Source organism: Saccopteryx bilineata, chromosome 9 (genome assembly GCF_036850765.1).
Source record: "Saccopteryx bilineata isolate mSacBil1 chromosome 9, mSacBil1_pri_phased_curated, whole genome shotgun sequence".
Classification (NCBI taxonomy): Eukaryota; Metazoa; Chordata; class Mammalia; order Chiroptera; family Emballonuridae; genus Saccopteryx; species Saccopteryx bilineata.
In genome coordinates, this window is record NC_089498.1 from 89,948,430 (window position 1) to 89,970,905 (window position 22,476).

Consider the following 22,476-nt stretch of genomic DNA (forward strand, 5'->3'; position numbering starts at 1 on the left):
GACCCCAAGGTCACCAGCTTGAGTGTGGGCTCATCTGGTTTGAGCAAAGCTCACCACCTTGGACCCAAGGTCTCTGGCTTGAGCAAGGGGGTTACTCGGTCTACTGTAGCCACCCCTCCCATCAGGCACATATGAGAACAGTCAATGAACTAAGGAACCACAACAAAGAATTGATGTTTCTCATCTCTCTCCCTTCCTGTCTATCTGTCCCTATCTGTCCCTCTCTCTCTGTCACAAAAAAAATAAAACAAATAAAATAAAAAAGTTGAGGCAACAAATCTTTTGCATATCAGGTGTTTCCCAATTACTGCTTTCAAAATAGAAACTGCTATAACACAACTGGTCCATTATTTTTACCAATATGGTTTCTCAGTATTTACATATACTAGAAAATAATAGATAAATGCCAAGAACTTTTTTTTTTTAACAAGAGAGACAGACAGGAAGGGAGAGAGATGAGAAGCATCAACTCAGCACCTTAGTTGTTCACTGACTGCTTTCTTGTATGTGCCTTGACCAGGGGCTCCAGCTGAGCCAGTGACTCCTTGTTCAAGCGAATGATCGTGGGCTTCAAGCGAGCAACCAACCTTTGGGCTCAAGCCAGTAACCTTGGGGTCATGTCTATGACCCTACGCTCAGGCCGGCAATCCAGGACTCAAGTCAGTGAGCCTGTGCTCAAGCTGGCAACTTTGGGGTTTTGAACCTGAATCCTCAGGGTCCCAGGCTGACGCTCTATTTACTGCACCACCACCTGGTCAGGCACCAAAGACTCTTCTTACTCTAGCAATGATATTCATCTATATATGCATGAATTAATTGAAAAAACTCCACCTATGTCATTAAGAGGTACATTTCCAATAAATTTGCCTTAAAATGTTTAACATTCATACTTGATCAATTATGCACTGGTAATTGTTGCCCAAACAATCTAGAAGAATTTTTAAACACTTAGAACATTATAATTAAAGTTTAATTTCTTAAAAGTTTATGAATTTAGGCCCTAAGCAATTGGCTCAGTGGTAGAGTGTGGCCCGGCATGCGGATGTCCTGGGTTTGACACTTGGTCAGGTAACACAGGAGAAGCGACCATCTGCTTGTCCACCTCTCTCCCTCTCCATCTCCCTTCTCCTCCCCTCCCGCAGCCAAGGCACAATTAGAGCAAGATGGTCCTGGTGGCTGAGAATGGGCCCATGGCCTCTGCCTCAGGTGCTAAAAAATGGCTCTGGAGCAAGGGCCCCAGATGAGCAGAGCATTGCCCCCAGTGAGCTTGCCCAGTGGATCCTGTCAGGGCACATGTGGGAGTCTCTCTCTGCCTTTCCCTCCTCTCAGTAAAAATTAAAAAAAAAAAAGTTGGCCCTGGCTGGTTGGCTCAATGGTAGAGCGTCAGCCTGGCATACGGAAGTCCCGGGTTCGATTCCCGGCCAGGGCACACAGAAGTGCCCATCTGCTTCTCCACCCCTCCCCCTCTCCTTCCTCTCTGTCTCTCTCTTCCCCTCCCGCAGCCAAGGCTCCATTGGAGCAAAGTTGGCCCAGGCGCTGGGGATGGCTCCATGGCCTCTGCCTCAGGTGCTAGACTGGCTCTGGTCATAACAGAGCAACGCTCAGATGGACAGAGCATCGCCCCCTGGTGGGCGTGCCGGGTGGATCCCGGTCAGGTGCATGCGGGAGTCTGTCTGACTGCCTCCCCGTTTCCAGCTTCAGGGAAAAAAGAAAAAAAAAAAAAAAAAGTTTATGAATCTATTTGCATATTTTGTACAAAAAAATTATGAAAAGAATGAGCATTAAAAGACTAAACAAATATATACATTACAGTAAAATTCCGAAAAGGAAGTGGAACAGAAATATAATTTCCAAAAGGAAAAGGGGTATTTCATTTTCTAAGGTGAGAGGAGGGGAGATAGTGAGGCAGACTCCCACGTGTCCCGACCAGGATCCACCTGGCAACCCCATATGGGGCAGATGCCCGTGTACTGAGCTATTTTTAGTGTCTGAGGCTGATGAGCAGGGACTAATTGAGCTATACTCAGCGCCCGGGGCCTCATTCAAACCAGTTGAGCCACTGGCTATGGGAGAGGAAAAGAGAGAGAAGGGGTAGAGAAAGAAGAAGAGAAGCAGAGGGTTGATTCTCCTGTGCCCTGTCCAGGAATCAGCTGCAGGATATCCATAAACCAGGTCGACACTCTACCTACTGAGCCACTGGCCAGGGCCAGGGTATTATTTTTATTAATGCATGAAAGTCAACAACAAATATTTATGACATTTGCAATCAAGAGTATAATAAGAGAGAATAGAAGTAATGGGGGTTGCAGGAGGGGACAAATGGGAGACCTTGTGGAGTGGCTGGCAAAATTCTATTTCTTGGAATGGGTGGTGGTCACAAGAATGCTGCTCTTACCAATCATTAAGCTAAACATATATTTTATATATTATCATATATGGTGTGGTTTTCTCTGTTTTATTTTACAATAAAAAGGATTAAAAGAAATCACTATGATACTTAAATCGCATGTTAGTTTTATTTTAAAATGTCAGTATTTACAGGAAATTATATCATTATTTGACAGAAAATTTTAACCGTTGCAAGCATTTAAGATCATGACCACCAATCCCATACCTTCGTACTTACCAAAGAAAAATGAGAACATGTCTACACAAAAACCAAATGTGAGAAGAATCAGGAAACCTAAACAGATTGATTACAACAAATGAGATTGAAACAGTTATCAAAAAAATCCCAACAAACAAAAACCCTGGGCGAGATGGCTTCACAGGCGAATTCTACAAAATATTCCAAGAAAAACTAACTCCTATCCTTCTTAAGCTATTTCAAAAAATCCAAAAGGAGGGAAGACTTCCAAGCTCCTTTTATGAGGCAAGCATAATCCTCATTCCAAAACCAGGCAAAAACAATACAAAGAAAGAAAACTATAGGCCAATATCCCTGATGAATCTAGATGCTAAAATTCTCAACAAAATATTAGCAAACCAGATCCAGCAATACATGAAAAAAATCATACACCATGATCAAGTGGGATTTATTCTGGGGAGGCAAAGTTGGTACAATATTTGCAAATCAATCAATGTGATTCATCATATAAACAAAAGAAAGGAGAAAAATAACATAATATCAATAGATGCAGAAAAAGCATTTGATAAAATCCAGCACCCATTCATGATCAAAACTCTCAGCAAAGTGGGAATACAGGGAACATACCTCAACATGATAAAGGCCATCTATGACAAACCCACAGCCAACATCATACTCAATGGGCAAAAATTAAAAGCAATCCCCTTAAGATCAGGAACAAGGCAGGGGTGTCCCCTTTCACCACTCTTATTCAACATAGTTCTGGAAGTCCTAGCCACAGCAATCAGACAAGAAAAAGAAATAAAAGGCACCCGAATTGGAAAAGAAGAAGTAAAACTATCATTATTTGCAGATGATATGATATTGTATATAGAAAATCCTAAAGTCTCAGTCAAAAAACTACTAGACCTGATAAATGAATTCGGCAAGGTGGCAGGATATAAAATCAATACTCAGAAATCAGAGGCATTTTTATACACTAATAATGAACTGTCAGAAAGAGAAATCAAGGAATCAATCCCCTTTACTATTGCAACCAAAAAAATAAAGTACCTAGGAATAAATCTAACCAAGGAGATTAAAGACTTGTACTCAGAAAATTATAAAACATTGATAAAAGAAATCAGGAAAGATACGAATAAGTGGAGGCATATACCATGTTCATGGATAGGAAGAATAAACATCATTAAAATGTCTATATTACCCAAAGCAATTTATAAATTCAATGCAATTCCTATTAAAATACCAAGGCATACTTCAAAGACATAGAACAAATATACCAAAAATTTATATGGAACCAAAAAAGAACACGAATAGCCTCAGCAATCTTGAAAAAGAAGAATAAAGTGGGTATCACACTTCCCAATATCAAGTTATATTACAAGGCTATTGTACTCAAAACAGCTTGGTACTGGCATAAGAACAGGCATACAGATCAATGGAGCAGAACAGAGAACCCAGAAATAAACCCACACCTTTATGCACAACTGGTATTTGACAAAGGAGGTAAGAGCATACAATGGAGTAAAGACAGCCTCGTTAACAAATGGTGTTGGGAAAATTGGATGCTTCCTGCAAAAAACAAAAATGAAACTAGACAGACCACCAACTTATACCATTCACAAAAATAAATTCAAAATGGATAAAAGACTTAAATGTAAGTCGTAAAACCATAATCATCTTGGAATAAAACACAGGTAGTAAGCTCTTTAACCTCTCTCACAGCAATATATTTGCCGATTTATCTCCCTGGGCAAGTGATATAAAGGACAGAATGAACAAATGGGAGTATATCAAACTAAAAAGCTTTTGCACAGCAAAAGACAACAGGAACAAAATAAAAAGACAAACCACACAATGGCAGAACATATTTGACAATACGTCTGATGAGGGGTTAATAACCAAAATTTATAAAGACCTTGTAAAACTCAACACCAGAAAGACAAACAATCCAATCAAAAAATGGGTAGAAGAAATGAATACCCACTTCTCCAAAGAGGACACACAGATGGCCAATAGGCATATGAAAAAATGCTCAACATCACTAATCATTAGAGAAATGCAAATTAAAACCACAATGAGATATCACCTCACACCTGTCAGAATGGGGCTCATCAACAAAACACAGAAAAAGTGCTGGCGAGGATGTGAAGAAAAGGGAACCCTCCTGCACTGATGATGGGAATGCAGACTGGTGCAGCCACTGTGCAAAACAGTATGGAGATTCCTCAAAAAATTAAAAATGGAACTGCCTTTTGACAAAGCCATCACACTTTTAGAATTTATCTTAAGAACACCAAATCACTGATTCAGAAGAAGAAATACACCTCCATGTTTATTGCATTGTTTACAATAGCCAAGATCTGGAAACAGCCCAAGTGTCCTTCAGTGGACGAGTGGATTAAAAAGCAGTGGTACATATACACAATGGAATACTATGTGGTCGTGAAAAAGGAAATCTTACGTTTTGCTTCCTCATGGATGGAGCTGGAAACTATTATGCTAAGTGAAATAAGATAGGCAGAGAAAGAAAAATATTATATGACCTCACTCATTTGAGGAATCTAATGAACAATGTGAACTGAGGAACAGAACAGAGACAGAGGCGGGATCAAAGGGACCAGAGGGATAGTGGTCAGAGGAAAAGCAGAAGAGAAGATGGGATCAGAGAAGAGAAAGAGATTAGTGAAATTATATATATAATTATATATATATTATATATATATAAAAACACAGCATTATAGAGAGCAGCAAAGCAAATCCTGGAGGGAAGGGGGGAAGGCATTGGGAGGTTGTGAGCAACAGGGACACCGATGGGAACATGGGGCAGGGGGGAGGGGACAGATATTCAGTGGGACACTTGAATCTATGCAAACACAATAAATTAAAATCAATAAAACTTTAAAAAAATAAAAACCTAAATGTGTGGTCCTGCCCAGTTGGCTCAACTGGTAGAGCGTCAGCCGTCTCTGGATTCCATTCCCAGTCAGGGCACACAGGAGAAGACCAATCTGCTTCTCTGCCCCTCCTCTTCTCACTTTTCTCTTCTCCTGCAGCCATAGCTGGATTGTAGCAAGTTGGCCCCAGGCACTGAGGATGGTTCAGTGGCCTCCTTAAGAAGAGCTCAGTTGCTGAGCAATGCCCCAGATGGGCGGAGCACCACCACCTAGTGGGCTACCCGGAGTCCCAGTCTGGGTGCATGCAAGAGTCTGTCTGTGTCTGCCTCCCTCACTGAATAGTAATTTTTTAAAAAAAACCTAAACGTGAATGTTCACAGTAGCTTCATTCATAATTGCCAAAAACTGAAAAACAATGCAAATGTCCTTCAACTAATGAATGGATTATATACAATGTACTACTACTTGGCAATAAGAACCAATGAACTACTTATGCCACAACATGGAGTATTCTTAAAAAGCATTATACTAAATTAAAAAAAGCCAGATTGTTAAGACTACATACCACATGTTCCCATGTGTATGACATTTTGGAAAAGACGAAAACGAAACTACAGGGTCAGAAAACAGATCAATGGATGCCAGGGGCTGGAGACAAGAGAAAGGACTGACCACAGACAAACTTTTGAGGTGATGAAAAATTCTATTATTCTAGCTCTTGATAGTGATTACATAACTGTATACATTTCCATAGAACTTTACTGTTTGGTGTTTGTTTTTTAGACAGTACACCAGATAGCTTCCACCTGTCCTAGATCCACTCTCCACACTAATCTCAGCCCTAGAAGGCTGACCTGTATCAAAGTTTCCTTACCCTCAGGCATCCACTGGGTTCAACCCAAGGGGAGCCCCAGAAGAACAAAGGAAGGAGTTAGGTTCAGGTATGTAACTCCTCCAGTGCTTTCCTTATGAGGCCCTTCAACAGAAGGTGGCTTCCTCTATATGGCTCAGATGATCCTTTGTACCTGTGAAAATGGGTGATAACAGCTTCACTGCAGCTGAGCAAGGCCAGGGCACCATCCCCAGTGCTTAACACTCATCCCACATTTTTGTAAGTAACCCCTTTATAAATAAACCTTCCTGGTATTAGACTAATTGGGGCATAATATCTGTTTCCATTTAGGACTTTGATAAAATCAAAATGCAAACTTTAAAAACTTATTGGAGAAGGCGGAGAATGTATGAAGTGGGGATGGTTTTCAAAAACTGTTCAGATGATTTATGAACAAAGGTTTGAAAACTGCTTGAGGAAAATATAGTTCTAACCACCATGGCTCTCATCCATTTCTCTGAGTCATGATCCAAAATGTAAAACACATCCTGTCATCTACCTTCTCCTGTATATAATACTCAAAATGTTATCTGTATACTTCTTTCCCACCTACCACCCACCCCTGAAATCTAGAGCAGTGGTCCCCAACGTTTTTTGGGCCACGGACCGGTTTAATGTCAGAAAATATTTTCACGACCGGCCTTTAGGGTGGGTCGGATAAATGTGTAACATGACCGAGACAAGCGTCAAGAATGAGTCTTAAGACAGATGTAACAGAGGGAATCTGGTCATTTTTTAAAAATAAAACATCGTTCAGACTTAAATATAAATAAAACGGAAATAATTTAAGTTATTTATTCTTTCTCTGTGGACCGGTACCAAATGGCCCACAGACTGGTACCGGTCCGTAGTCCGGGGCTTGGGGACCACTGGTCTCAAGTATCCAGCCCCGAGTCATCAGCAGACTCATATACACCTTGTCCTAGCTGAAACCTAACTAAGAATGCCTCTTTTCTTCCGTAGCCCCCGAGTATCTCAAAGTAGGATGGTTTGGGCTCACTGGTATGCTGGTTCTCCAGAGCCTCCCTATAGAACTATTATTCTGCCCCTCTTATAAAAAGCTCATGCTTTTGAGGCTTGTGCCACCTATCCAGTTAACCTCTAACCTTCCCTATACCTGTCATCCTACAACCTCGTATTCTTCATTTATTTAAGGATTTTACACAAGAATTATAATTTACCTCTACATGCCAGTTTTGCTATCACCCTGAATTCTAGCAAATCCCAACCTCCCTGACCTTCCAGTTCTTTAACTTCCTATCAAGTCTTCTACATTCCATCTCAGCCACCATGTCTCAATTTCATCAAGAAGTTGCCATGTCCTAAAAGGCTTCTCTTCTTAAGTATTAAAATCAAAGAACCCACTTTTAAATTATAACCTACCAACTATCTAACTTGCTTGTTCCAGTAATCCCACTCTTGACTTTTACTTAATATGTCTCTCTGTATACTGACCCTTCTTCTCTCCTTTCTCTTACCCACCAGGTTTGTTCAACTACTGAGCATTTTGTTTTGTTTTTAAAGATTTTACTTATTGATTTTACGGGGGATGGGGGTGTGTGAGAAATATCGAATGATAGTTGCTTCATTTTAGTTGTTCATTGCTTGCTTGCTGTATGTGCCTTGACTGAGCAAGCCTGGGGTTTCGAACCCGTGATCCAGGCTTTCCAGGTAGACACTCTATCCACTGCTCCACCACAGATCAGGCCAATTTTAAATCCTATAATCTTTCACTTTAATCATTCTTTGGTCAATACCTTACATTCTCTTTCTTCTATACCTATTCATTCCGTATCTTGTCAGATGAAATGCCAATTCAGTATAATTCTAATTATCCTATCCAATATTCTATATTCTTTGTAGGTTCTGGCTAATAGGACCTACTGGGGCAGGGGGAACATTCATTCATACAATGGGTAGATTAGTGACCATAGTTTTTAGTGACAAACTTCAACTAAGGCCCCAATAATGTCCAGAAATCCTCTCTAGACAGCTCCTTCCACTTTCTACAGCAGGTGTCCCCAAACTAGGCCCCCGGGCCGCATGTGGCTCCCTGAGGCCATTTATCCAGCCCCTCGCCGCACTTCCGGAAGGGATACCTCTTTCATTGGTCAGTGAGAGGAGCACTGTATGTGGTGGCTCTCCAACAGTCTGAGGGACAGTGAACTGGCCCCCTGTGTAAAAAGTTCGGGGACTCCTGTTCTATAGCATGTTTGAACCCTTTGCCTCTCCCGTTGAGCCCCCATCATATTACTCCTGCCCTACTTTCTCCCTTTCAGAGACAACTTCTGCAACTGTACGGGAGAAAATAAAATGCTTCTATCCAAAAGCCATCTATCTTCTATTCTTCCACCCAGCCCACCTTTTCACCCATCGTTCCTCCTGTCCAGGAAATGCAGCATCCCTTCTTCTAGATCTCCTGCCCCATATGCATTGGATCCTATGCTTCAAGGCTCTCTCATGCCACCAAACCTTCCAGAACACCTCATCTATCTCTAGCTGCCCTTTTAATTCTCCCTTCCCAGCATATTTAACAAGTCAAGCATACTTGTTACCCCTATTTCCTCACTGTGTACTCACTACTCAGCGACAACTCCAATCCAGTAAGGAAATGCCAATGCCTGCTCTGCAGTCTTCTCCATGACTGACTTTGCAGCAGCGTTCCAATTCAGTTGATTCCTCATGAAACACCTTTCTGCTGGCCTCCATAAAATATCACTTGCTTGATTTTCCTTCAGGTGCTGTAATTGCTCCTATTCAATTTCATTCTTGTTTTCCTTCTTCTTCTCTCCATCTATTAAGTATTGCAAGTTCTTCATAGCTCAGTATTTTTTCCTCACACTCTCCTTAATAACTACATCTAATCCTATATTTTTAAGAAACATTATATGCTTAATCTCAAATGTATTACCATCTCCAACCAAGATTCTTATCTAAGTTCCACACCAGCAGATCCTACTGCCTCTTGAATATATCACAAATATCTCAAATCCAATGTGCCAAGAACTGATAAACTTGACTACAAAACACCCTCTTGTGACATCCCTTTGTAAGCTCAATTGCTCACAGCAAATAATTAGAAATCATTTTTTTAATGTTTTTTTTTCTTTTTGCAATTGAAAGGAGGGGAGACAGAGAGACTCCGCATGAGCCCCAACAGGGATCCACTCAGCAACCCCACCTGGGGCCAATGCTCTGCCCACCTGGGGCCATACTCGCAACCAAGCTATTTTTAGTAACTGAAGCAGAAGCTCCATGGAGCCATCCTCAAGCACCCGGGCCCATGTACTTGAACCAAATGAGCCATGGCTGCAGGAAGAGGGGAGAGAGGAAGAGAAGAGAGGGACAAGGGAGGGGAGGAGAGGAGAATGAGATGGTCGCTTCTCCTGTGTGTCCTGACCAGGAATCGAACCAGGGTCATCTACATGCTGGGCCAGTGCTCTACCACTGAGCCAACCAACCAGGGCCAGGAATCATTTTTGATGTCTCCTTCTTCCTCCCAGTCTATGTAACCAAGCTCTGACACTTTTATCCTTTCTTAATGTACCAGTAAGTCTCAAGTGAGATGTCAGCCTTGCCCCCATCCCTCCCTCAAACCAGATACATGAGCCTATTACACACAATTACAGCACCCTCTATTTTTCCCCGATTTTCAGCACATGTGTTATTCTTTATTCAATCTCTGCCTTGCCCACTAGAATGAAATAAGCAAAATCTTGTTCATGGACATACACCCAACACTCAGAACATAAAGGACTCTAAAAGAAAGAGCTGGATGGTTGGAAGGAAGGCCTGCCCCACACCTTCTGATGAACAAAGGCATCTTCCTCTACCATCAGGGCCCTGAAAGGCCCTGCTACCTAGAGTCAGTGGCTAGACCAGGAAGATTTATGATGTGTCATCTGGCTCTAAATTCCAATATGGAATACATATGAAAAGCATCAAGTACTTTACAAAAATGTGTTGTCAGCTGCACTTTTGTTATTGCTCAAGCCTTAAGAATGATCCTTTTACTAAGAAAATCTTTTACAAGAAATTAAAGTTCTACTTTAAAACAAAATAAATTTAGGCCTGACCTGTGGTGGCACAGTGGATAAAGCACTGACCTGGTATGCTGAGGTCACCGGTTCAAAACCCTGGGCTTGCTTGGTCAAGGCACATATGGGAGTTGATGCTTCTTGCTCCGCTCCTCCCCCTTCTCTCTTTCTCTTTCTCTCTCTCTCTCTCTCTCTCCCCCCCCCCTCTTTCCTTCTCTCTCCCCCTCTAATGAATGGTTTAAAAAAAATTTTAAATAAATGAATTTAATTAAAATTAGTGTCCCTGTCAGAATTTACATGCTATACATGGCACTAAAAATTAAAAAGTAGAAGATACCTATTACCTGTAAAAATAAGGTCAGTTTTATTCATTGAAGTAGTTTGACCATCATTCTTATTACTTTTAAAAGATACCTATTACCTGTAAAAATAAGGTCAGTTTTATTCATTGAAGTAGTTTGACCATCATTCTTATTACTTTTAAAAGATACCTATTACCTGTAAAAATAAGGTCAGTTTTATTCATTGAAGTAGTTTGACCATCATTCTTATTACTTTTAAAAGTTACTTATTACTTTTAAAAGTTACTTAGAGGCAGAAGGGAATCCATAATTTGTTCTTTGTCAAAATAGTTCTTTCCAACATAAGACAATACTGATCATATAGGGACAGTCCATTATTTTTAAAATAAATCTTCATCTGGCTAGGCAGTCGCACAGTGGATAGAGCCTCTGACTGGGACGTGGAGGACTTAGGTTCAAAACCCCGAAGTCGTCGGCTTGAGCGTGGGCTCATCCCACTAGAGCACAGGTTCACCAGCTTGAGCGTGGGATTATAGACATGACCCCATGGTTGCTGGCTTCAGCCCAAAGGTCGCTGGCTTGAGCAAGGGGTCATTCACTCTGCTATAGCCCCCTGACCCATCAAGGCACATATGAGAAAGCAACTGATGAACCACCAAGGTGCTGCAATGAAGAATCGATGCTTCTCATTTCTCTCCCTTCCTGTCTGTCTGTCCCTCTCTCTGTCAAAAAAATAAAAATCTTCAAATATGATAAAAGTAAATTTATTCGTATCAGAACACAGCAGCACCATATGAAGAAATACTCTGGGTGTTTCTTAGTTATTTCACTTAATAGTTCCAGATTATTCGGCCTCTCTGAACTGTGCTTTACCATCCATAAAATGGGAGAAAAGTCTGCCTTAAACAGTTGTGATCAAGGATACACAAAGGGCCTGACCAGGCAGTGGCGCAGTGGATAGAGCGTCGGACTGGGATACGGAGGACCCAGGTTTGAGACCCCGAGGTCGCCAGCTTGAGTGCAGGCTCATATGGTTTGAGCAAAACTCACCAGCTTGGACCCAAGGTCGCTAGCTCGAGCAAGGGGTTACTCGGTCTGCTGTAGCCCCACGGTCAGGGCACGTATGACAAAGCGATCAATGAACAACTAAGGTGTCACAACGAAAAACTGATGATTGATGCTTCTCATCTCTCTCCATTCCTGTCTGTCTGTCCCTATCTATCACTCTCTCTGACTCGCTGTCTCTGTAAAAAAATAATAATAATAAAAAATTTAAAAAAAGGATACACAAAAGGCTCAGCACAAGGTAGGAACTGAATAAATAGGTATCTTACCCACTTCTTTATTTTTAAACTTTATTACAGAGTACATTCAATATTAATTTGTATTTGTTTCAGGTGTACAGCACAGTGGTCAATCATATACTTCACAAGGTTCTCCCCCAGTATTTTCAATACCCTCCTGACACCATATACTGACTATATTCCCTGCGCTGTACTTTAGATCCCTGTGGACTATTTTGTAACTACCAATTTGTACTTCTTAATCCCTTCACCTTTCACCTAATCCCTCAAACCCCAACCCCTCTAGCAACTATTAGTCTGTGTTCTCTGTATCTATGAGTCTGTTTCAATTGTTTGCTCATATATTTTGCTCTTTCCATTCCATTGATAAGTGAAATCATATTGTACTTGTCTTTCTCTGACTTATTTCACTTACCATAATAGCCTCTAATTCCATCCATGCTGTTGCAAATAATTCTTTATGACTGAGTCTTACCCATTTCTCTTAAAAGAAGAGTTTTAGGTATAACAAGTATTTTTTATACAACAAATACATTCAATATCTAAATTAAAACAAGTAACTCTTGCTGATACTGTACTTTCAGAATTCTTTAATAATCCTCATTAATCACCTGTCTTTTATCCAATGAGCAGAGAACAATCTCATCTCAGGTCACAAGTTCCTGGCCTACTTTAAGCTTTCAGGAATAGAATAATCATTTGCCTTTCTGAAAATCATCCTCTGTTCTAAATCAAAGTTCTTAACTTCCTGACAATATCATCCCTCTAACTTACACAAATATTCAGTACAGTTTTAAGCAAATGGAAAAAACTTTACTGGCCACAAAACCAGTCATGTAAATTAAGAGCCTATGTAGCAGTTATCTCAATATTTGGTAGGGTGTGTAGATTGAACCCCAGCTGGTTAGCAAGTAAAGTGTGCCAAGGAGAAATATGTCTTTGCACACGTCATTCTAGACTTCAGATTTAAAAACTTATAGCAGAAAGCATGGACAGAAAATGGAATACAGGCAAGAGCAGCTTTTTTTTACCTTTAATGCCACATAGTCATAAATGCAACACTAAAGAATATTCCAAGATCTCTTAAAAGGGCAAACATTTAGCTCCTGTTAACAGTCATTTTTTAAATGGCACACCTGAGAACTCACTGGCTTTAAATAGCAACTGCAACTGAAGTATTTGCAAATAAAATGGGAAATCCTAAATCTGCTTTGAAATAATGCAAGGGGTAGAGAATGGGAGGTGGAAACAGTGAGTAAAATAGATGAAACGAGATTAACCAATATGATGACAACCATTGAAGCTGATAAATTTTTGTTTTTTTAAATCAAGGGTCAGGACATTTTACCAACTCAGTTATTCTTTGCAGTTTCCATTCAGTTTGTAATCTTGCCTCTTGTTTCCTTACCCATCAAGCATCTATTTTGAAAATTCCAAGCATTATATGTTTTATCATGACCTCATTGAGTTTCCTCTTCATATAAGCCACAATTTTTAAAAGTATTATCTAATATAAAATGTTTAAAACAAAGAATTTTAATAGTACCTAAAAGTTAACTACAAACTCCCCTACAGTGAAAGAGATCACTTTAAAATGTAATGCCAGGAGAAATAATAGAATAAGTCTGAGCTCAGATAAGCCCTTTACACCGATATGATGTACAACAAGCCCCCCTTCCCTTACCTGCAGTTTCATTTTCCAGTTTCAACTGTCCAGTCAACCAGAATCCGAAATGATTAAGTGGAATATTACATGTATAAACAATTCATAAGTTTTATGTTGTGTGCCCTTCTGAGTAGCATGATGAAAATATCTCACCATCCTGCTCCAACCTGCCAGGACTTGAATCACCCCTTTGTCCAGTATATCCACACTGGATATGCTACCCATCCATTAGTCACTTAGTAGCATTTTCAGTTATGAGATGACTGTCATGTATCACAGTGCTTGTTTCAAGTAAACCATACTTAACCTGAAGTCATTCACATAACTTCTATTACAGTATATTATTATAATTGTTCTATTTTATTACTGTTAATCTCTTACTGTGCCTAATTTACAAATTAAACTTTATCACAGGTATGTCCATACAGTAGAGGAAAAAATACAGTATGTATAGGGTTCAGTACTATCTATGGTTTCAGGAATCCACTAGAGAGGTCTCAGAATGTATTTCCTGCAGATAAAGGGGGGGGGGGCCTACTCTAATTACACACTGAAAAATGGTCTGAATGAGCAGGAACATTATACTGGAAGGATACTATGGAATTTAACTTGCACACTCTGAATAAGCTTGATGATAAAATTTCTCAAAGGTTCTTGAATAAAATGTCTGAACATGACCTGCAAAGGATTTCAGAGATTTCTGAGACCTAAGCAGGTATATCAAACTTTTATCTGAAGTCCAAAATTTTATCATTCTCAAAAGGATCTAATTCAAAACAGGTTAAGAACGACTTCAGATTTATAGATTCCTTTGATCAAAAACTTAGGTTTGGGTTTCTAAACTTATAAAATCAGAAGGCTTTCTAAATGAGAGTAAAAGCAATAACAATTTAACAAACATAATGTAAAAAAAGTTTAGACATGAGGAAACCAAATTTTAGAGGGGAGAAGCAAAGAGGAAAAAAGGTCATAACGTAATAGAATTATTCCCAGAACTTTAGCCAACTTGTAAACATAGAAACTTATAAATGTTTTTATAAGAACAACTTAGGATAAGACTATCAAGAGAATTAAAAGCACTCCCTCAAAGTTCCCTTTTTATCCTATAGAGGGCTGCCAGGGTTGCAGCAGCTCTGGGTGGCCAAAGGAGAGGAGGGTAAAAAAAAGGAAATACAGCTCTATACCCTTCCCACTAAGGGTGCCTTGTGAAGGAGAAAAGAAGAATGACAGAATGTTCTTGAATGTTTACTTGTCTGTATTTTAGTATATATATTCTCCTCACAAATCCATTAATAATGGAGTTTGAATTCCCAATCAGGCCATAGTATCAGCACCAAAAACTACAATTTAACTACATCAGCCTAGGAAACTAGTATCTCATTTCTACAAAATACTGCTTCCAATTCCTGCCAAACAACTTCAAATGGCAGTCTGGGCATATAGATTATAGACCTAACACCAGCAAAACTATATATATATGGACTTGCCTTTAAATATTTAACTTCCAGTTCCTGTTCTCTCTCTACAGAAACTTTCATCCTCTTGATATCCTCTGCCTGTGGATACCCTATTCTACAAAAGACAGCTCTTAGGGAAACTTGTGTCTATGTTCCTTGACCAGTTTTACCACTTCCCCAACCTCACCTTCCTTCCTCCAGCCTACATGCCCCACAATGTGGATCAACTACCAGAGGACAGCAAGATTTGACAATTAGAACACTAGACAACTAAAGTGAAACAGCATTCCCTGAGCCTCAGCACCGTAGCTGCTCAACATGTGGAAAGTCAATAAATTAATCTCATCCCAATTCTGCCGCTAGCTGACCTTGGGACAGTCAACTTGACCTCTTTGAGACTGATCTATAAAAGTGCATGTTGGCTCAATTATAATTCATTTTTAGAGCTAACCTGGGAAGCAGTTTTTATGCTCTGCTTTTAAATGAAAAGTTTACCTAACCTTAAGTTACGAACACACTTCAGGAAAAATACGAGCAAATCATAAGGAACAGTCAAATCAGATTTAACCAGGAGAATAGAGGGAATGACATTAACAGCTGGCTCATCCTCTCATCCAAGAGTGAGAAAGAGTGAAAAAGTTTCAGCATGTATACTAAAGCCATGCAAGGCAACGTCTTTTATCATACTTTTATCATGTTTGAGCCCCTGCCCCCATAAAAGCCTCCAAAGAACAAATTCCTCTTAAGAACTCAGTACTAAGAAAGTTTCGTCTTTAACTTCTTTTCAAAATATGATGAGATCTATATAACCTTTCATATTACTAAACTCTGCCAAGAACTAAGGTTTGTTTTCAACTTCAGTGCCATCCTTGTCCTACTGCTGATAAGCTGTCTCCCCTGCCACCTCCAATTTTAGCCCTTAAGTCTTTTAGTTAATTGCACTTTTATCATTTATTTTTAGTCTCAAATCCTTTACAAAAGAAGCAAGAATATGACTGATAAAATATATTGTTTTAGGAATGAACATTAGATGCCAGATTTTAATGTTACATCTGGCATCTGTTACATTTTAAAACTACATCTGATTTTATGGATTAAAATCTACTAATACAAGTTGCTACTGGCGCCAAAGAGACTGCAAACTAATCTCAAATTGCAATGTTAAATTCTTCAATGTTTGCACTCCATACCTCCTTAATCTTTCTAAACTAGCTTTGGAGGAAAGCCTAACACTCCTAAACCTAATCCTCATTGTAAATGCTCATCTCATTTTCACTATCAGTAACCATCCAAATGCTCCACAGTAATAGAAATGAGATACTGTGTAATCCTAACACAACAAAAAGAGATGTTTCTTATTGGAACTGGAATTAGGGATTTACAAAAGACTGCTCCCAAAATGATTAAGTCTGGAAACATTATCCAAGATGTTTAAGTAAAATTTCAACCCCAAACTGGTTTCTTTCAAGTTCTTACATCTGAAGTTCCCATTACCATAAAGCAGAAAGAAAACCCAAGGAGTATATATATTATTTTAGAATTTAAATCATTTAACTAAAGGGCTTACACAAAGTTCTTTTGGCTCACAATAAAGAAAAAACAAAACTTACCTAAAGTCATTAATTTAGCACAACTACTTTTGCTTGTATCATCTTCTAAGACTTGGTTTGTGCTCTTTTCTTTCTCAAGCAAAGTATCCTCCAAATGTAAGCATTTATCAGATACAACACTGTCTTCATCCAACACATGACTAATTTTGTTATTAGCTTCAAGTACAGAAGTGTCATCTTCCAGCTGAGTAGCTTCACTAGTTTCTGAATAAGAGGAACCCTTACCCTGGGCTAAATTTTTTGAAGAAACTGGTAGAGACTCATCGTCGCTATCAAATCCAAAAGGGTCCCCAGTATTTTCTTCTTCCACCTTAGGTTTCTTCGGAATTTCTTGGATATCTGGTTTGAAATTGGGCCTCTTCTGCCCTAATTTAGCCATAAATGTGGTCTCTCCCCATTTTGTGCTAAGGGTGGTCCGTTTATTGGAAAAGACTTCATCAAATTTTGAACTGCCATTTCCTCCTTTCCTACTGTATGTTTTCCCAAATCTGGATGTCATTTTGACACCTGTTTCATATTCTCTGTGGGGAAAAAACAAATAAGAATATATAATCACCAAATACTTAAGTGTTAACACTGAACACAAAAATAAGACCCCCAGGATTCTCCCCATGTGGCTTTTCAACATTCTCAAGATACATATCTCTAAAAATTCTTAAATATGGTGAGGGGATGTAAAGAGAGAGAGAGAGAGAGACTTTTTTACACTATGTACTCCCATATGTCAACTTTTTTTACAGTCAGTACATATTCACATGCTGCTTACAAAGTAAGACTACCCAACTTATAGTGGAACATTTATTTATTTATTTATTTTTAGCAAGAGGAAGAGACAGGCAGGGAGGGAGAAGAGAGGCATCAATTCATAGTTGCAGCACTTTAGTTGTTCATAGGCAGCTTCTTACATGTGCCTTGACTGGGGAGCTCCAGCTGAGCCAGTGACCCGTTGCTCAAGTCAGAGACCATGGACTCAAGCCGGTGACCTTGGGATCATGCTGATGATCCCATGTTGAGTAATCTAGCGTTCAAGCTGGTGATTCTGTGCTCAAGCCGGATGAGCCCTGCACTCAAGCCTGCAACCTCAGGGTTTTGAACCAGGGACCTCAGCATCCCAGGTCGATGCTCTATCTACTGCATCACTTCCAGTCAGGCAAATCATCAGTTTTTTTTGTTTGTTTCAAATGAATCTACTTACTATTCTTATGAACCTAACTCTTTTACCTTAAAAATAACCTGAAGAGAAATTTTCCGTAATATAAGACCGTATGCACAAAATGTCCATACTTTTTAGGATCTCAGAAATATCAAATAATTAACTAAATTTAGTTCTTTGAAATATCATAATACTTATTAAAATAAGGGAGAAATAGAGAAAATTGTGTGGTTTTCTCACATATTAAAACGCGCAGCTTTTAACAGAACCTTAAATTCTACTTCTTGTTCTAATATAATTTTGTGTGACTTGAAAAATATTCCTTAGTTGGTCATCTCCCTGAGCACAAGAACCCATATTTATTCTATCTTCCTTGTCCCTATAGTGCTGTGCTCATTTGCTGAGTTACATTTTCTGGAGCTGGTGAAGTCTATCATATGCCAGTGGTCCATGGATTATTAAACAAAGCAACAGAACCATATCTTCCTCTTATCACTTCTGCACCTTTTGGCTATGGTAAAGTATATTTTCCTTTTCACTTCATAAAAATGAAAACTGATTCATCTGACTTATCTATATTTTAATAAAAAATACTAGGACAAAAATTTTCTGAACAGTAAATCAAGAGTCAAACATTTTAAAAAACAAGTTAGAGTACTTTTTAAACACTACCAACTCTTACCCATTTCTTACACTTTGGCTTTCTAAAATTCAAATATCAAAACTTAAATATAACAAGAAAAAAAATGAACAATTGGGCCTTGAAAAAAAAATTTTATCCTTTCAACTGGAATGATACTTGACTTATACTTCTCAATGTTCCTATCTATACTTTAAATGTTCTCCCTTTATTAATTTAACCACTATAAACTTGTTTTATATATATATATTCACTAGACAATTTTCCCCCTCATCTGATATGAAGCCAATTCTAAATTAACAAAATAATTTAGACATCATACACAAATGCATTAAGAGTCCATAAAGTCTGTTTGAAAACCTTTCAACATATCGCAAAGCTTTTTGCTAAGGGAGATCTATTTTTCCCTTCTACTGTAGATGTACACTAAAGAATCTTAAGTATACTCTAAACAAAACTAAGTATATTTGGCAGCTACAAGAATTACAAAATAAAAGTGATTTCATTCCTCCACGAATGTAAAAACTCATACACAGACCTACATTTACACTCATACCCCAACAAGGCTGGAATGTTTTGGATACACTTGCATGGTAATGACCTAAAAATGTTAACTGAAGGCCAAACAAAAAATCTCCACTTGAGCTCCTTTAGGCCCACACCAGAATAACTCATTGCAAAAATGGCCCTAGAACCAGTTGCAGGTTGAAAGTCTGCAGGTGATTGACTGCCTTGATATTAAGGAGCTATTATTTTAAAGGATAAGAAAAAATCATGCTTATACTTTTAAAAAGAATTTAGTCTTTTACTAAGATACACTTAAATATTGATGAAATGTCAACTCTCACTTTAACGGGTATAGAGTGTAAAGCCTGTAAACGAGAAAATTTTAAGGGAGTTAATAACTGCTGAATTTGAGAAATGAGTACTTGGGAGTTCATTACATAATATCCCCTACTTTTGATTTCCTTTAGTTTTCCGTGGTGTCTTTTTCTAACACTCACCAGACAGATTACCGTGATAGTATTACCTAAACCTCCAGCGTAAAGTACGTGTACATTCAAAAATAGGTGTGCGGCCCTACCTGACATTTTATTTTAAGTATATTTCAAGTACACAAGCTATCTTGCTCCGACTTCCACTTCCACAGACTACCATACTACTATGAAGGACAGGAGTCAAAACTAAGTTTTTTCGGTCGCTGGGTCTTTTCCTTCCTTAGCCCCAAACCAGGTCGATTATTCAGGGGAGTCCTCACACTACCTGTCCACATCTCGAGCCCTCCGGCTCGCCAAAGGCTAAGGGGCTCCCCTTTGGGAATGAGAGCGTAAAAGGCGAAGCGAGCCACCTAGAAACCCTCACCTGCCGGCGGCCTGCACGTGGGCACAGCGAGAGGAGCCCCCCGCCCCGGCCGCAGGCTCACGCAACTTTTGGCCTCCCCGCCCCCACCGCCAGGAAAGGGCCGCCGCTTCCGACGCCCCGGAAGACTTCGCCACCGACTCCACAGGGCACAGCAAGGCCTTGGCTGCGGTCCGGGGCGCAAGAGAGGGCCCAGGAGGCAGGGCTGAAACCAACGCACTCGACAGCGCCTGGGATGGGAAGGAAATCAGCAGCCACTCGGGAAAAACTCAGAATAAAGGACACAGAATGGAGGAAAAAAGACTTCTCCAGGTTTCCCTGCCCAACTTCCTCGGGGGCTGGGGAGTAGGGGCGTGAGAGCGAGACTTCCATCGCCCCTGCCAGAGCCCGGCCTCCCCCACCCTCCCGGGATCGCTCCGGGCCTAGGCAGCTGCGGAGACTCACTTACCCTCCGCGCCTGGCGGGTGCTCTGGCCTCGGGCCGCCTCCGCCTCTCCCGCCCTCAACGGCCCCCGGGCGGGGCGCCGAAGTCCCGCGCGGAGGAACAGGGCTTGCTGGTGCGCGAAGAGTGGCAAGAGGCTCCGCCACCGTCAGAACCCGGGACTCCGCTCGCGGTAAATAGGAAACCCGGTGGAGGGGGGGAGGAGCGGCGGCACCGCAACTTCCCTCCTCGCCTTGAGCTCCGCCAGCCGGGCCTGGGCCTAGGCCTCCCTGGCCACCGGAGCCCAGTGCGTGCCCTCCCTGGGCCGCCGCCGCCTCCTGCGCCGCCGCTTCCTCGGGCGAATGGTCAGCGCTGGAGTTTGAACAGGGCCCTGAACCATCTCAACGCCATTTGCGCTCCCGGCCCCCACCTCCTTCCTCCAACAGCCGCTCGCTCCGTCACTCCGCTTCCCACAGACCCCGCGCGGCCGCTGGACCCCGCAGCCAATCGCGCGGTCGCTTACTCAAACTGCCGCGCAGGCGCTGCGCCCCGCATGCTCCGGTGCCCGCCATTGGCCCAGCCGCAGGGCCCGACGGGAGTTGTAGTCCTGGTCCGCGAAGTCGCGGGGGCTGAGAGCCCCGCGCGGGAGCGGGCGGCGGGCGGAGCTGCTCCCGCGACCAAGGCCTGCCTCTGCTCGGTAGCCTGGTCCAGCTCTCGGCCCCGCCGGGAGACGCAGGTGTCGCGGGGGTGGGCTGGGGGTGCAGTGCAGGCAGCTGTGTCAATCGTTTCCCCTCTAGGGACCCACCGGTGTCTGGGGACGGTGGGTTATGCAGCTGCGCTGGGCCTGCTGGGGCCGCGGCTTGGGAGCGGGGAGCTCTTGTCTCCGAGCCGCCCTCGACCCGGCTTGGTCGGCGCTGGCCCGGCCCAGGTAACAAGAGCGGGACCGGGGAGACCCGGGGACTGGGCACACGGGGGCCGCGGCTTTATAATGCGCTCCCTCCCGCTCATCGTCCTTTACCTCTGTAGTTCTCCATCTGTCTGTCCTGCACCCGATAAAAGTGACCCGAGAATATTGAATGGTATTAAGGAGTTATCGTTAACCTTGTCCGGTGTGATAACGGTAATGTAGTTGTGTTAAAAAAAAAATACGCTATTGACCTGGAATGCTGAGGTTGCCGGTTCAAAACCCTGGGCTTGCCTGGTCAAGGCACATATGGGAGTTGAAGCTTCCTGCTCCTCCCCCCTTCTCTCTCTCTCTCTCTCTCTCTCTCTCTCCTCTAAAATGAATAAATAAATAAAAATTAAAAAAAATACGCTAGAACTTTGACGGATAAAAATGATCTGGTGTGCAGGCGCCTAGAATGTACTTTGAAATAACTCCTGTAAAAACTGGGGCGAGGGGGGGGGGAGTAACCCTAACCAGCGGGATGCTTTTCACTGTTGATGCTGCGTCATGTGTTCATACGAGCTCATGATTTCAGTCTCTCTACCTGTGTAGCTACAACTTTCCTTAATAAAAAGTTTATTTTTTTTATTAAGCCTTGGAGGGTGGCAGGGTTGTTTAGAACATCCTCCCGAGGCAGAAATTGCCGGTTCAGTCCCCGGTCAGGGTCCAGGCAGGAACAGACCCGTGTTCCTGTCTCTTCCTGTTTCTTATCTTCTCTCTAAAATCAATGAATAGATCAATTACTTTTTAAAAAAAATTTAAGTTTAAATAAATGAAGCAGTGATTGCCTGGGAGAACGGGGAGGTGGGAGATAATGAGAGGGGAAATTAAGGTTTTTTTCCAAATCAACGCACTCACCTATGGTGACAGGTAGAAAGTTGTTTTAAGGTTTCAAGGGTGGGGGGCCTGACCAGGCGGTGGAGCAGTGGATAGGGCGTCGGACTGGGATGCGGAGGACCCAGGTTCGGTGGCCAGCTTGAGCGCGGGCTCATCTGTTTTGAGCAAAGCTCACCACCTTGGACCCAAGGTCTCTGGCTTGAGCAAGGGGGTTACATGGTCTGCTGAAGGCCCGTGGTCAAGGCACATATGAGAAAGCAATCAATGAACAACTAAGGTGTCCCAACGAAAAACTGATGCTTCTCATCTCTCTCCGTTTCTGCCTGTCCCTATCTCTGACTCTCTCTCTGTCTCTGTAAAAGAAAAAAA

The 22,476-nt window shown here is 41.5% G+C and overlaps 1 protein-coding gene across 2 annotated transcripts in view; it reads right to left on the bottom strand.

Annotated features, from left to right (window-relative positions):
- The window catches only part of WAPL (WAPL cohesin release factor), a 95,942-nt gene extending 75,153 nt beyond the window's left edge, over positions 1 to 20,789 (bottom strand). Inside the window, exons 1-2 of one of the 2 annotated variants that reach the window (XM_066242087.1) lie at positions 20,353 to 20,789; positions 16,753 to 17,273 (exon numbers count right to left, since the gene is read on the bottom strand). In XM_066242087.1, coding sequence (XP_066098184.1) covers positions 16,753 to 17,251 — 499 coding nt within the window. In that variant the 5' untranslated portion in view covers positions 17,252 to 17,273; positions 20,353 to 20,789. The remainder of the gene's footprint in view (positions 1 to 16,752; positions 17,274 to 20,352) is intronic. The other variant, XM_066242086.1, reaches the window with a different exon arrangement.
- Positions 20,790 to 22,476: the final 1,687 nt, after the last annotated feature.